The 17763-nt window shown below is 37.9% G+C and overlaps 1 protein-coding gene across 1 annotated transcript in view; it reads right to left on the bottom strand.

The window, feature by feature from the left end:
* Positions 1-1586: 1586 nt before the first annotated feature.
* Positions 1587-17763, bottom strand: part of LOC123657352 (protein singed) — a 29149-nt gene continuing 12972 nt past the window's right edge. Inside the window, exons 3-9 of the mRNA XM_045592916.1 lie at positions 15043-15190; positions 12978-13163; positions 10855-11083; positions 3775-3931; positions 3439-3600; positions 2367-2494; positions 1587-1786 (exon numbers count right to left, since the gene is read on the bottom strand). Coding sequence (XP_045448872.1) covers positions 1587-1786; positions 2367-2494; positions 3439-3600; positions 3775-3931; positions 10855-11083; positions 12978-13163; positions 15043-15190 — 1210 coding nt within the window. The remainder of the gene's footprint in view (positions 1787-2366; positions 2495-3438; positions 3601-3774; positions 3932-10854; positions 11084-12977; positions 13164-15042; positions 15191-17763) is intronic.

The following is a 17763-nucleotide window of genomic DNA, read 5'->3' on the forward strand; positions in this document are numbered from 1 at the left end:
ATTCATTTATTTGCACCCCTTCCCCCAAAAAGGCAATATAAATAAAACACCAGGTTTTTACAATATGATTATAATTTATTTATTAATAGTTTACAAAGACGTTATCGTACAAACATTTAGGATCAGCAATAATACGCAGTACATACGCAATCATTATTTGTTCATTATTAAAAAAAAATCGAGACACGTCGCTTCCCAAACACAAGTACAAGGAGAAGTCACATTCAGGCTCCTGAATCTTACTCGTTTACTACGCACCGGATAAAAAACTCGTAAAAAATCTAAAAAATCTTGTCTTAAGATCGAAAAACCTCGGAATGGACGTACGTTCGGGAGCGGTGTAGACTCTGCTTAATCCTATACCGATATTACTTATATTAACTTAACTAGCTTATTCATTACGAAGCCAGAGCCCGAGTGACGAGTGCTCGGCGGCGCGTCTGGTATTGCGAATAGCCCAGTAAGAACTACGATACGGTACATTGATTCTCCGCTATAGTTTCTGTAGGATCAGTCTCACGATGCCGGTATCACTAACCTAGTCTCGGTACTGCTCGTCGCATCAAACTCATCGACTAGACGCTGTCCGACTATCAGATAGATACTCTCGAAACGTTCCAATATGATAATGTCCTAATTAAAATTTATCAAGTTCGATACGTTAATTAAATAAATAAATATTTCAAGCGATACTGTGATACAGGAAAGTATAAAAATAATTCTCATCAAGCGGTCACTGCGGCGGTCGCCGGCGGTAAGAAAATAATAATCTATGATTACGATAATAATTAGACAAGCGATATTTCATTACGATCACATTCGCACTCGCGCGCGCGATAAACATCTTAATCTTACTAAATGCCGGGCGGCGCGTCCAGCTGACGCTTCTTTATTATTTTTTTTAGTGAAATGTAAATTAAACAATGCCAGATGCATTGCAAACATTCCTGTTTTATATTTTTAAGTACCACTGTCAGCGGATTCTGCCGGGAATCAGCTGTTTGGATCGTTCGGACGCCATCTTGTCCGTGTACAAAATGGCTGCAAGTGTGACAACATGGCGTCACCTGGAGCGCGCCCGCGGTCACTCGACTGAACAGTTTTATATTTAAGTTTTCACGCCAGACTGAACTTATTAAAAGTATGGATTACAATGAATAGCATTGGAAGGGTATCGTGAGCGGGATTTAGATTCGTTCAAGGCTTTTAAAAATCTCCGATCGTCTGTTTAAATTTGACAGCCGATTCGAGAGCTATACATATGAGAAAAATATGAATTGCGCCGGAACGAACCTTTATAACGTTACTAAAGTAATTTTTCAGACAGGAGGTAGAGGGATCGAAGGATTTCGTCACCACGAATAAATAAATAGTCTTAACACGTCACAAGATTTGGCACACTACTCAAACGATCCATGCCAAAGCGTGACCGGCGAGAAATCCTCGAGAGAGGAGGCAGGGATCGGAGGTGGGAGGTACGGGGAAATAGGGAGGTCGCCGGGTTGCATAGTTAGTACCCTCAGTACGTGGCACATCTGACCCGGGGAGCGAGGAGGCGGGGGGGCGAGGGGAGTAGGGGGGGGGAGTTAGTACTCCCAGTGCGTGGCTTGCGCCAGGTCGGGCCCGGCGAGGCGGAAGTTGCCGTTCTTGGCGGCGGCGAGGTAGCGCTCGGCGGCGCGGATGGCGAGGCGCGTGGGCTCGCGCAGCTCCAGGTGGAAGGGCTGCGGCGCGTCGCTGTCGCACGACACGGCCTCGCTGTCCGCGTGCCAGTACTTGCCGTTCTGGCCTGCAACAGTGACTGCCGTGTGGGCCAAGACCGAAGCGGGCCCGGCCAGGTGGCCTGCTCGTATTGAGCAGCCCGCCTGGGGTACTACTTCGGCCTTGCAGAATATCACCGCTAAATAATACTGTATTCGAGCAGTGTTATGTTCCTGTTGGTGAGTAAGGTGACCAGAGCTCCTGGGGGAATTGGGGATGGGGTCGGCAAGACGCTTGAGATGCTTCTGGTGTTGCAGGTGTCTATAAGCTAAGGTAATCGCTTACTATCAGGTGAGCCGTCCGCTTGTTTGCCAATCTAGTTGTATATATAAAAAAAATCAACCTATGAACTATCTGGCGGGTAAAGGTTGACTCGAAATTTTGACCCAGGGGACGTGTGTCCTTATATAGAAAGTGAACGTACCCATACTACGTGACTTGTTTTCACAATTTTAACCCCCAACCCCCTTGTTGAACACCCTTAGTATTTTCTTACCCCCTCGAGCCCCCCTTCGAGTTTTTACGTAATCGGAGTGGATTACCCCTGAACGGGTCACGTAGTATAAGCACATTCCCTTACTACGTTACTTTTTGAAAAAATATAATACCTTTGAAATAAACGGCTCCCTTAGGACCGCGGATGACCTGAATGGTCTCGTAGTTGGCCTTGTTGCACTCCAGCTTCACGCCCTTCGGGCCCACGAACCCTTGCTCGCACTTCAGTACCAGGATAGGCCTGCAGACATATTACAAATATGTTATATTATTAAATCTTATTATTTTGTAAAATTTGTTTTTGAATATTCTGCGTAGTTTAATTCACATACATATTATTGTTATTTAAATTTCAATTAAATAAATAATTATAGATACACTTTGACTGTTGTCTTTTGGACAGTACGTAAAATAATTTAAACGCACAAAAAAAAAAACTGGGACAAGTAATATCCTGAACGAATGGTTTTATTTTCTACAACAAAGTAATCGATTCTAATGTTTGGTATATTGGGAAATCCAAAGTAAATCAAGCTATTTCTACTCCATAGTTTATAACAGGGAACAGAGATTATAAGAACAAAATTAAAAAATCAAAGTAGCTTTATTCAAGAGCACATTCGATTCGTCATTTTACAAATTAAAATTATAATTATCGTAAAAGGAAAACTACCACCGATTCGGAATGTAGATTTTGCAGAGAAGAATTGACAAGAAACTCCGCAAATACTCTTTAAAAAAAAAGATCGTGTTTTAGTACAAAATTAGTAATATCTTGCATGAAATACAGCGTCAGTAAGTGCAAACATCTTTCGCTTCCACTCCACAGCTCTGATCCTTCTCCATGTAGGAGAAGGGTCAGAGCTTAATCCACCACGCTACTCCAATACGGGTTGGCGGATATATTCCCTAATATGAGTAACGATCGCTATCAGGTGTACACGATAACAACCGGGATCGACGGCTTAACGTGCTCTCCGAGGCATGATGGGGAGATCCACAAGGACTGCACAAACACCCAGACTATGGTAAACACCTGTATGGCCAATACAAACATTTCCAGACATATTTATCTTCTATGTAATCCTGCACCGAATAATATAAGATTAAACTGTTAATTTGAGTAAATAACCAGCAAAACCGACCCTAAATACTTCTAGAATAGATATAGAAAATGTGTCTCACCTGTTGATGAGGTAGAAGTAGTACTTGCAGTTGTCGTCAATGGTGTCGGAGTTTGCGTACAAATGTCCGGAGCGCTTCGTCATCAGGTACTTGCCGTTGTTGGCGCGGAACGCGACCGCGCCATCGCCTTGCCACTCCAGCTCAAATAACGCGTTGGACGACCTAGTACATACACACTGGGTCAGCTTTTCATTGGGACGTGACCTAAACATCCCACAGCTGGGCATATGCCTTACTATGCAGAAGGATTTGGTGCATGATTTAAGAGAATATGTACATTAAATGTGGTGGGAGTAGGGACATTAAGTCAGGTTAGTTATTAGGGGCAGTACTGACTTGTTATCCCCGCTAGCCTGGATACCCCCACCGGTCTCCAGTGTCCAGTATCGGTCCTGCATAGTACGGATGTACCAGCGTCGCGTGCCCCAGTCAAACTCCAACTGGAAGGTCTCGTGGGAGGAGATCTCGTCTTGATTTGCGGTAACGTCCACACCTGGAGAACAGTCGCTAGTTATACTGTTTTTCATAGTAAACCATTTAAACTTAATAGCGTATGATCAGAATATGATGTGGCATCCAGATCAAGCAGACATCTGTCTGTACAGCATATATAAACATCTTTCTGAAAATATTTCGAGGATCCTTTTTATAAAATAATTAAGTTCTTGGTGACTAAAAATTGGTATTTTAGAATGCCAATTCTATTGCAAACAATCCGATAAAAATCACAATGGCAACTCTTAGGTATAAATTTCTAAGCCTAATAGAAAATAACAATAAACGTTGAAAAAAATCACACTATATGTTACAATGCAACAAGCTTCGATTTATTAATTACTAGCGACCCACCCCGGCTTCGCTCGGTTGCAAAAACTATCAGTGTTCCTCTACTATCTTATACATATATTATACATATAAACCTTCCTCTGGAATCACTATTTAATAAAGAGAACCGCATCAAAATCCGTTGCGTAGTTTTAAAGAGCTAAGCATACAGACAGCGGGAAGTGACTTTGTTATCCCCACTAGCCTAGATACCGGTCCAAGTTTATATATGTAATGATTTGAGATTGTTGATTAATTAAGTAAAATGACGAATCAAACGTGATTTCGAAGTCTACACGAATGAAAAGATTTTTAATTTCTTTAAACTCGTCGTTCAGATGTTAATTTTTCTTGAACACTCGCTATAACAAAGCGCCGGTAGTAATCAAATACTCATAAATTCACTATTAATCTTAATATATATAAATCTCGTGTCACAATGTTTGTCCTCAATGGACTCCTAAACTACTTAACCGATTTTAGTCAAATTTGCACACCGTGTGCAGTTCGATCCAACTTAAAAGATAGGCTATATTTTATTTTGATATATTATGTTATTATTATATTTCAGAACAAAATAAGGTGATACGAAGTTCGCCAGGTCAGCTAGTCCGTTAATATGGAACAAGAATGTTACAAGAGTACGTCTCGATAATTATTGTTAACAGCGGACTGGAAACAAATAAAAGGCGTTCATTCAAGCGAGTTTAATCACCGGACACGTCTGAATGTCAGTCGCGGTGTCGCGCGGTGATTGTGCGATGATCGCACGGTAGTCGCGCAACTAGCAATTAGTGGACATAACGAAATAATTGAGTACGATTATTATACGCAAAATATGTGACATAATTATGCTGAATGATTAGCGCGCGCACTGCGGTAAAAATTCTTACGATAATTCCATCGCTAAACGATTAGGTCATTGTACGTCATAATATACAATATATTCGTAACAGCAATATATAACAGAATTGATAACCATATCGTAATTTAAATTAAAAACAGCACTATACTACTAAAAATTAACAAACTTATACTTGTGTGCGATCTCAAATCTATAAAACCTTGTCATATCTTATCCAATTAATAAAAAAATTTACACTGATGTATATTTTATTTTACTGCAAATATACTTAATAGCAAACACAGGAAAAACATTATACGATAACTTTAAAATTCTTAAATTACGTTTGCATTGCGAATTAAAAATCGCGCGTCATTTCGTCCAGTGCGCGGCGTCGTCGATACGTCGCCGTCGGCTCGTGCGCAGGCATCCGTGCAGGTGAAACTAGAAAGCAAGTCTCACAATGGAGGTTTTTTGCGCGGAATAACTGCGCCGAGATCGTCGGAGAATTACATCGGTGTTGATATAACGGAATTTGTTGAAATATAAATTGTTTTCTTTATTTAACTTGAACGCGACTTGGGATCTTTCATAATCAATTTTCAGTGGAGTATTTGGAGCAACTTGATTGGAATTTTATTTGTGTTTTATCTCGCTATTTTTGAAGTAGAACTTCTTTAGGCACGCTTGACTTGAGTAAGCGTGACGAGAGCGTTGCGAAAAGTGTGATTGGGCGAGGCGAACGGAATTTGAGAGGGCGAAATGTTGGTGAAAATAGAAAGAGAAGGAATTACGTTTCGTAAGTTTTACTTCAGTGGTATGGTCTAAAGCACACTCGTTTAGTATTCTAGATAAGTTTTCTAAGTGTGACTGAGAGCAGTAATATAATCACGTTAGTGTTTTTTGTAAGAAATTTAGTACAAAGCCTTAAATTAACAAGAGACTTTTGACACCAACGTTCAATGCTTCGTAAAATATTATTAAATAGTGGCTAAACGTTCTGAGATATATCTTACTCTTTTAACAGTATTAACAAAATGTACCATCACACCACAAGGTTAAATAATAAACCGCAATATAACTGCATTCACCAATCACATATTTGCTTCAAACAGAAATTGATACTTCGAACCCTGACCCTAACGAAACGATATCGCATATACGATTTTTTCGATTAAGCTTGTAACATCCTACTGCTGGGCATATGCCTCTTTCCCCATGTAGGAGAAGGAGCAGCTTAATCCACCACGCTGCTCCAATGCGGGTTGGCGGATATACTATGAGTAACGATCGCTATCAGGTGTACATGATAACAACCGCGACCGAGGGCTTAAAGTGCTCTCCGAAGCATGATGGAAAGATCCACAAGGAAAGACATCCAAATCGAAAAGAAATATTTGTAAATACAAATATCCATCCGAGAGAATCGATATGATATATCCTCACTACACCAGAGCGGATGGTATCGCCTATATTACGAGTATAACACTATGCTAAAAGTCCTAGAATTTCTTCTAGCGTTAGACAAAGTGCGAAGCTTACAAAGTGAATGCAGGAATTTCATCATAATATTAACATATTGTTACTAAGCTTATTTTAAAATTAATTTAATTTAATTTGACCGTCTATTATCATTTTTAATATGAAAATTTTCATATTTGTTACGCTTATCATTAAACTTATTTTAATGTTATCTTTTGAATAAAACCCGAATTGTTTTTAATATTTTTATCGTCATTTTCGTTACTGCTTTCAGTATCTAGTCTTTGATTCTAAATAGCCAAGTAAGTTTGAGCCATCCTAAATGTCAATCCTTCAAAAACCAATATCCCTTATTTGCGAAATTTTGTGAGACCATATGTTATAAACGAAATGTTGTGCTGGAATGTTATACTGTAATATGTATCGCAATTAAATTTTGTACAGATACTCAATATTCTAAAACATTATTTTAAGGCCTATCTTTCACTTTAAATTTCGGCTCCCAGTAAGGACATCCTGTATTGGGTAGCTGGAAACGTATAACAAAAACGTCGAGACCTAGACAAAACGTCTTTTGCCCTTAACAAAAATTTGTCACGTACGGGGATCGACCCGCAGTCAGTCAATTTTCGTGATCAATGCGCTAACGTGTCGTCGAGTAACCTAGTTTTTCTAGTTGAGCTGTCATCACAATTGTATTAAAGCATAATATATGTATAACTTATTAAAATGTAGCTCCATGCTACTTTCCTTGAAATGAAATGAAATGAAAATATATATTTCGCCATAAGGTATACACAAATAACGAACGTAAAAAAAACAAAGTCTTAGCAAAAACATTTCCAAACTGCGTTCCAAGGTGATTGCGATTGTGGACAGACCCTTTTATCATGCGTTCCCTATTATTCCACAAGTATACATTTTTGCCATTGTTAGGCGCTTGTAACATGTTCTTAGTTCCGCAGGAATCGTGACGCCGCTGAACGTGTTCTTGAGAACGTGACGCCGCATCAACGGGACGGCGTTTGTTAAGATTGGACGTAATTTACACAAACAAAACGTGCCGTTACATACAACGAGTGGAGCTATTTTAATTTACTTAAGAAAAAACAGAACTCTTACACAAGAATTAGTAATGTTATTAGCGCCTAAAATTGGTTCTAGATTACCAACATTTATATGGGCATATAATTCTAACTTTCTGGAAAATTCAAAATATATTTGTTAAAATGTTAAGTTTAAAATATATTATACCTACTCCTTTCAATTCATCCAGTAACGGTTTTTAATAACCACAAAATAATTTTGGATCAAACTCCATAACTCAAACAAGATCAAGATCATTTATTTCCAAAATTTAAATGGGTACATTACTCTGACTTTCTGGAAAAATGGTAACGAAACCGGTAAAAAGTTGAAATTTTAAATCGAAAATGTATTGTACTCGTCAGAACTCCTCTAACAATGGTTGAGACTACTGAAGCAATCTCGAGAAACTGCATATAAAACCTTCTGGCATCAAATATGCATCACTGCTCGCAGCGGTTCCGGCCTTCTCAGAACTCGAGCCATTGTTGATGGGTAAGCGACATGTTAACCTTGTGTCTATGATGATAGATGCCATTTTCGTATGGCAGAAAATTGCGAGCTGCGTATCATCAGCTCAGCGCACATTGTTTAAGTCTGTCAGTGTGTAACAATTGTCTGTTTAGTTGTGATTGACAGGATTCGTTTTAGAAATTGCATTTTCCTTAGTGTCAGTAAACGTTTAGTGGTTTTCTTTTATTTTTGAACGAATAATATCGGTAAAGAAACACGCTTTTTTTAATATTACATGATACAAAATATATCTCAAGAATTATTCATCAGAAGAATCTGAACTATTAATGTTTCTCAGACTGCGAATAGATCTTAGAAAACTAACAAACCATCAAAAGTGTATCTGAATAAAATAAACCTAAGTATCTAATTAAAATTAAAGTCAACAACATTTAAAAAAAGATAGAAACAAAAGTAAAAAGAATTAAAATTCAAAGAACTACGTATCGTTCAACCGAAGTAAATAATTACTATTCTTGGTACGAAGACGCTGTCTGCGTGGAGACGGTCTTTCTTATACAGGATGATTACACACGGTTATTGTTAATATTTATTGTGAGTACAAGTACGGATAGATCCTACATCTACTGCGAATACGGTAAATACTATTTATTATATATGAAATTTTACTATGTAATAAAACTGTGGAATTATCTGCATTCCTAGTCTACCTAAATACCTATACCTCTTTTTCTACTTTTAAAACAGCGCAACAACTATAATTGCATAACTTAATGAAAATAATTGTATTTGCTAACAAATTAAAAAAAAACGACTTCAATAATATCGACAAGTAATAAAACGTGAGTAGAGGAAAAATTCGTCTATTAAATACCCATTATTGGATGTAACTCAAAAAGTACTATGCAGATCAACCTTTCTATTCAAAAATCATCGAAATCACTCCACCCAGTCAAAAGTTCATAGGTAACATACATAAGAAAATACAGTGGAATTGAGAAGCTCCTCCTTTTTTGGAAATCGGTTAAAAATTAAGGAACTAAATCAGCCTGTAATCGTCTCGCAGCTGGGAAAAAGCATATTATCTATATATCAAAAGGGTTGGCGCTTCATGCTGCTTCGTTATGGGATAGCTGGTCTTCACATATATATTTCTATCATGATTAACCATTGCTATCTAGTATCCACAACAACCGGGACAGACAGCTTAACGTGCTCTCTGAGGCACGGATGGGAGGCTCAGGGACCAGAAATACATTTTTGCATAATCATTACAGCATATACAGTCCACAGCTGGACAAAGGCCTCCACAAGTTTACGCCAAAAATAACGTGAACTCATGTGTTTTGCCCATAGTCACCACGCTGGGCAGGCGGGTTGGTGACCGCAGTACTGGCTTAGTCGCACTGAAGACGCTGCTGCCCGTCTTCGGCCTGTATATTTCAAAGCCAGCAGTTGGATGGTTATCCCGCCACCGGTCGGCTTTTTAAGTTCTAAGGTGGTTGTTGAACCTTGTTATCCCTTAGTCGCCTCTTACGACACCCACGGGAAGGGAGGGAGTGGCTAAATTATTTAGTGCCGTAGCCACACAGCACTTTTAGCCGTAGCCACACAGTATTTTTGCATAAATACACATACATTTTCTGAGCGTAAGTGGTAAAGCGATCGTCGATGTTAAACCAGACCATATAAACATACACCAATTCTAAACTCCATCTCTCGCTTATATTAAGCCTATGCAGTCTGGATATAATATATGATAATATATAAATGCGCACAGCCTTATTCTCCACGATAAAATAGCAATTATCTCCCGCGTCGGAGCGCGCTTCGCTCCAGCTTTATTGAACCGTAATTACGACATAACAATTACAGGGAACATTCACTTCGAGAATAATCTCATCCTTACAATGGAGTTGTGCGCTTTGTACTGATTTTAGACACACCTATTTTATTGGCATTAAAAGTAATTTTATTGACAGCAAAAGTAATTTTATTGACAGCAAAAGTAATTTTATTGACAGTAAAAGTAATTTTATTATGGAAATCGATTAATGTTCAGGAAGGTTGAGGTTAAATTAATTACTTAAATTACGTCTTAAATCTGGGAAGTTGCTAACAATACAACGAAGTGTTGTCAAATCTTCATTTTATTATTGAAAGGTATTAAAATTTTACCAAGTGATACATTTCATAATGTTATTATTTACAGAACAACACAAGACGATGTATTAAAACCGTAATCTTAAAATCGACTAGTTTCATCTAGTGAGACATCTGTCATCAACCAAACTTGAGAGTAAAAAGTAGGGTAGATTGAGAAGTGAGTTGAGACTTTTAATTTTTAACCAATTTTATTTTCCCACTGCATTTTTATTTAAAATTTCTTTACTGGTGAATGCGTGACGAGAGCGTTACGAAAAGTGTGATCAGGCGAGGCAAACGGAAATTCCTAAGGTCTAAATTTTCCACTGCATTTTTTATGTAAAATTTCTTTACGCACATATGAATTAGGGAGTATGCTGGTGAATGCGTGACGAGAGCGTTACGAAAAGTGTGATCAGGCGAGGCAAATGAAAATTCCTAAGGTCTAAAGCACACTCGTTTTTTATAATAATTGTATATTTCTATGTTTGTCTTATGTTTTTTTAATGTATGAGTGTTATGATAATAATTGCATGTTTAAAAATAAAAATCGCACTTACCCTGTTTAACGGAGACGTACTTCTCGTTCAGAGCAGCTATGAAGGCGGCCTGAGGCAGGCTGTCCTCGAGCGAGAACAACTCATCACGTGTGACGGCAGTGGAGCGCGTTTTGAGCACGGCCTTGGACCCGATGGGGGCGAGGTAGGCCCCCGATGAATCTCGTAGGGCAAGCGCCCCTGAGTGATATTCTGCGCTGAACAGGCACTCGGCTGTGCATGTGTCCAGCAGCTATGGAGGAAAAGGGTTCGTTTCTTTAACTAATGTTATATCTATTTAAAACGACCACATCACATGGAAGGATTTTTTTTCAGAATTTTTTTTAAATTTAAACCATCGAGTGGTGCTCCGTACAAAGCATGCCTGTTTAGCTCAGCTGTGCATGTGCCCAGCATCTACGAAGTATTCGCCTAATCTTTCCTCTTCATGTGGATATTGGGTATAAAGATACAATACATCCCGATAAGACATTTGATTGAGGTTGGGCACAGCATCAAATTTCTTGCTTAAAATCTGGAGCAGCCGTACTGGAGAAGCACCTCAACATTACAAAAGATTACAGCTAATAATAGTGGCATACAAGCGTGCTGCTCATCTGATGGAAAGCAGATACCGTAGCCTAGAGCGTAGCAGATCCTATCCTCCCCCCCCCCCTCCCCGCAGAGCTCTGGTCACCTTACTCACCACAGGAACACAACACTAATTGATAGCAGTATTATTATTTAGCTGTATACTCCTATAATGTCGACCTACTTTCCAAATCCAGCTACTCTATATCTTCAGCGGGATATTTCCAGCTCTACCCTCCCTAAACATAAACTATTCTAATGTGACAAATAATAAAAATAATCTCTCAAAGATCTTTAATTGCAAGAACCTTTCTCTGTTATACTCATTTCCTCTAATCAAGACGTTAGTATCGCATTACTCGCGTCTCGTGAATACAAAAAACATCTGTAGTGTTCATAGACAGAACAAATACATAATAGAAATGTGTGTAGATCTGCGCATTCCATTCTAATCGGTACAAAAATTAATTTAAAACAATGATAATAAGATTTAAACAATTAACATACGTATATCAAAGTACCGAATATTTCTGAATATACATTTTTATACAATTTTGATATTATAGACATTATGCTACTTCTATTCAACTATTTGTTCTAAGTTCATTGTTTTGAAACGCACTCACGCAGTGCACGCCATTGTAATGCCATAGCACTGTCAAATGTTACTCATTGTGCTGTCTGCTTGGAATAGCAATAGAGTAGCCATTCGCCACACGATAGCCGCGCGACTGTCGCATAACTGCAATCCGTGATTATACTGGTAATGTATGAGTCTTAAGCTCAAGGTCACGTGAGTGTCTTAATGTGAACGACCGGGTAAAGTTGCTTTAAATAGACTTAGCAGATTCGTGAGGTAGTGTGAATGTTTGTTGAAAGTTCTGTAAGCTACAATATTTCTAGATATATATTGATTTTAATGTATTTTAATTAACCTTTTTTTAACTTGTAATCGTAATAACATTGAATCGTGTTAATTATAAAATCTAATTAAAATATTTCTTTACTAATTTCTTTCCAAAGATAACGAAGCTTTGAAAACATCAAAATACAAGTATTTTATGTGTTTGAAGTGAAAAAAAGCGTCGTTAAACACAAGAATCTACAAGATTTCCAGTTTTTACTATCAGAAGTATTTTCCTGCTATAGATAAGGATATAAAACCAAAACAACAACTTGAGTCATATTTTTTTCTCGCGTTTTTGTTATGGAATATGCAATTAATTTAAAAAAAAAATAAACGTTTGATAGATAATTACATGACTCTTTTATTATACAATTGGTAATTATATTATAGCTAGCTAGATTCCGCCTATAAAATACCACTGCTAAGCATAGGGTTCTTCCCCATGTAGGAGAAGGATCAAAACTTAATCCACCACGCTGCTCCAATGCGGGTTGCAGGTAGGAATTACATTGGAAGGTAACATCTTACCCATGTAAACAAATTGACAAAGGCCTACCGATGAGCGCGCTTAACATTGAAAAAGGAGGATTAAACTGTCGGTACTCTTTTTAATTTTAAAGTCCTATGATAAAAAAAAAATAGTCCTTACCTTGCCAGCGGCGCTGAGATATTTGTTGTTGCAAGTGTGGAGAGCGTACTTGCCGCCCTCATCAGCCCTGAACTCGAGGGTGAAGAGCGTGTCCTCGCCCCAGGGCACGTTCGCGTCCACGTGGATCTCGTCCAGAGACTCGGATAGGTGAGCGAACCGCTTGCGACCGATCGACCGCAGGTTCACCTGACACACAGACAGACGTTTGTTACAATTTTTATTTCATTAACTGAGGAAATTTACAGCTGAAAATCTGGAGCAGTCCGACTGGGGAAGTACCTTACCAGTACTTTGAAGTACCAGCTAAAGGATTGGGAATATTGTCAGCAACACGCTGGCGATGCTTCTGAATGGGTAATTCACTTGATTTAAACTAAGCCAAGTAATTGATGTTTTAAAAATTGTAAAGGAAAATCGTTAAGCTATTTAATCGGGTTTATTAGGGAAGGAGAGAAGGGGAACGGAGGTTTGTGTTGACCCTTGCATTAAAAGTAAATAATAAGTTATGATGACTTCATTATGTACTTATATTCGAAATGGAAAATGACCTTATTTAAAACTTAACGGCAAATAATACATTTGACTTGAAGTTAAGAAAAACAAAACAAGTACAACGCCAGACACGAAAGCGCAATTACAGTTAACATCAATGAAAGTCAAACAAAAACTGACAATATCAAGTATCTAAATCAATCTTGAGAAAAATAATAATCTATATAAATAAAAATGAATGTTGTTAAGCGCATAACTCGAGAATGGCTCGGCTAATTTATTTTTTTGTATGTTCCTTAAGGCCCACGGAAGGTGTTAATACAAAAAAAAATTTACTATTGACAGAACGAAGTCTGTCCGGGCAGCTAGTTTAAAGATAATACCAATTTCCTTTTAGATAAAAATAGTTCGTCTTGTATATTCAAATGTCGAGTCACTCTAACAGTATCTATTTGTCATCACGCAAATAGGATACACATTCTAACACATATTTATGATAATATTGTATATCAACACTTTAGATTTACAAGATTGGACGAATTTAGCTAAATTTGTAGTTATAAACGATTTGCTTGTTATTTAGGCGTTCGTCGTATAATCTATCTATATATTAATACGTGAAGCCAAAATTTTGTGCTCCTTTTTTAAAAAAAGTGCGCGGACGAAGGAGTATGAAATTTCGCACACTTATAGTTTATATAGAGAAGGGGTGCAGAATGCTAACATTTTTTTTAATTATGCGTAAAAGATACAAAAAAATCAATTTAAAAAATTACACACACTACCATGCATTTGACACATACACGCATATATACTCTTTTGTTTAATGTTCAAACTTATTATTTAAAAAAAAATTAAAAAATAATAAATTAAATTTATTTATAATTTAAATTAATTATGGTCGGATTTCGACCACTGGGCGATCACTAATTATTATAAATGTGTATACGTGCGACTGTCTTAGCGTTAATGTCTTCGAATTGAGTACAAAAGAAGATTTTGATTCAATTTGAATGCGACATTGTCGTGACTAATTCATTTATTGTTTTCATGAACTTGGTATAATCTCCACGGTATTAATTTTACTATTTTGTTTGATATTTGGGAACATCAAAGAAATTGTCATCCAATAATATATGAGGCATTTGTAAGAAAAAGCTTTATTAGAGCGCAGACGCGAATGTGTATGGTTGCCAGGCAACATATTGGTTGCCACGCAACCTACTGGTTGCCATGCAACCTATGTGGTTGCCCGGAAACCATATACGTTGCCACTTGTCAGGCCGATGTACAAATTGTCTAATCGAATGTAAAAGTATAATAAGAATTGTAACTGAATAATAATAATTATAAAAGGCAATAGAGCTATTTCATTGTATTATTAATTTAGTAACGTCGGCTCTTGATTCTGTAAATACATTTTTTTTTGAATAGTCTAATAGTGGAAGAAAGTAATTAGCAAATTATTATATTATAACTTCATTTTTTAAAATAAACAGAAATCTTACATGTGAACTCTGATAAATTTAGAAGACATGTATACAATAGGAATAAGACAAAACTCGTTACTCACCTGTGGCCTTGCAGCCAAGTGTACATGCCAGAGTTCGGCATCTCCGGGGACCTTGGCCGTGCAGGTGAGCTTGTCGGAGCTCGATCCCAAGAAGTAGCCGCGCTCGACGTTGCGGAGCGCCCAGCGACCAGTGCTGTCTTCAGCAACGCTGTTCAATTGAAAAATTGTTTTTATTTATTTGATTTCATAATATCAAAAATATTTTCTTATTAGTAGCCAGCATACTACTAGCAGTAATATTACAGGAATTTCCTTAAATTCTATGAGTGAGTCGTGCGTGTTTCATCATCATCATCATCATCATCGTCATCATCATTCCAGCCTATTGCAGTCCACTGCTGGACATAGGCCTCCACAAGTTCGTGCCAAAAATGCGTGAACTCTCATGTGTTGCCCATAGTCACTACGCTGGGCAGGCGGGTTGGTGACTGCAGGGCGTCCGTGTTTACGGCTACGTATATAATTTTAAAATTTTAGTTGCTTGCGTTAAACATTAAAATTCGGCTTTAGTAAAAGTGGTTCCCAAATTTATGAATACGTCACAAAGCCGGAAAGTTAACTGTTTACAAACGATTACAGTTCAGAAATTTACATATAAGAGAAGTTGTTATTTTGCTTTCAAAAATAAATACGCTAAGATTTAAGATGTTTGCCTCCCTTTTTAGAAAAAACCTCACAATTACTCCACATAAATTATATATCATTTTATAGATAATTGCTTGCTCTACCGGCGACAACAACTAAAAAATTTGTAATTTTGTGAAGTGATATTTATTATTATTAGTGCGAATTATTTGCACAGGCATTACTAGTATAATTATAACAGAGGAACAGACCACAATTTAATGTTAAGCTCAAAGACATTACTAGGACAGTCATTACGTTCTTATACCTTTAACTGTAACCGACAACGAATTACTATACGTACATTAAACATTGTTGCGATACACCTCGATAACGCATAACAGCACTAATATCCTCTACAACTATTAAGCCCTTTATTAATCTATACAATCCCCCTGTTAATGACTACTCGAAACTGACTGAACTTTAAAAGATTAATCACAAAGAACGTTACGCGTATTTAGCTTCTAAGCTCCGAATCGAGTGAAAAATGAAAAGACAAACACTCGACACAATGGCGGATGCAACACGCTCGGCTAATTAAAATGCAGGGCGTCACAGGAGTGATCCTCGAAGCGAGAGCCTGCCTAAGATGAAAGGGGTCAACGTTGCTTTATAAATTCTTATCTTAGCGCCGTGTTTGTTTACATTTTTGTGAACTGACCAATCCAAACATTCAAATTTTTTTGAGTCCAGAAGTTTTCGGACGCTTGCGATTTAAAAAAAAAAAGTATTTTTGTATGGAGTTCTCAATTCAATTGTATTTTTTTAAATGTATGCTACCTCAACTTTTGACTGTGTGATCAGATTTCGATAATTTTTTTTTAATCGAAAGGTGTGGTCCCATTTAAGTTTATTTGAGATCTGATGACTACTTTTTGAGCAATCTAATATCTAACGCGGATTTACTTGACTGTTTTTTCGTCGACCTACGTTGTATTGTACCGCATATCTTTTCGCTGATACTGATTTTGATGATTCTTATTTTAATCGAAAGGTGATGTTTGCCATGTGGTATTATTAAATTTCATTGAAATCTGGTGACTGCAATTTAGACGAGGCGTTGGGGTAGCGGTTGTAACCAGCTGGTACACACAGGTTGCACAGTTATTTGTTAAGACCGGTGAATGTGATGTACGCTTCAGCCTGTAATATCCCACTACTGGGCATAGGCCTCTTTCCCCATGTAGGAGAAGGATCAGAGCTTAATCCACCAAGCTGCTCCAATGCGGGTTGGCGGATATATTCCCTACTATGAGTAACGATCGCTATCAGGTGTACATGATAACAACCGGGACGACGGCTTAACGTGCTCTCCGAGGTACGGTGGGGAGACCCACAAGGACTGCACAAAAACCCAGACCACGGCAAACACCTGTATGGCCAGTACAAATGTTTGTCATGTGCGGGGATCGAACCCGCAACCGCCAGCGCAACAGGTACAATCCATGGCTGCAACCATTGCGCCAACGCGGCGTCACTGCGACGGCGGCGGCGAATGTGATGCTTTTATGTTTTTATAACGAATCTTACATAGAGGTTCATAGAAGTAGAGGAATGAGGTAAACGAATCACGTATCGAAATGAAAGCCACGTCCAACTTACAATAAACCTAACAAGTTTAAATAAAACGCTGAGTCAGGACTACATAGAAATGTTTGCGTTAAACACAAATAAGTATAAATAATAAAACTGTTTTGAAACGCAACAGGTATGCTATTGACGAGTTTATTTTAGCTTGTCATCGGACCTGATTTCACTGCGCATGATTTATGAAAATCGCTTTAAACTTTCAAATAGCTGTAAATACATATTTCATACTAGGTCATGTAGCTTAAGGCTTAGATAATTCAGATTCCTAACGCAATTTCCAGGGTTGTCACTTCAATTAATAGCGAATTAGCTCGCTTCATTCGTTTCTCTCGGCCCGAGGACGCAATTATTCTTCTAAACACTTCTCTGCGAGGGCTTCCGTCATAATCGAGTGAGGTATTCGGCACGCGCTCATTAAAATTTACATTTCAACCCCTATCTCCCCTTGAAACGGAAAATGTCAAGCTAAACTCGACCTTAAAGAGTCGGAAAATCATTTAGAAA

This window comes from Melitaea cinxia, chromosome 10 (assembly GCF_905220565.1).
Source record: "Melitaea cinxia chromosome 10, ilMelCinx1.1, whole genome shotgun sequence".
Classification (NCBI taxonomy): Eukaryota; Metazoa; Arthropoda; class Insecta; order Lepidoptera; family Nymphalidae; genus Melitaea; species Melitaea cinxia.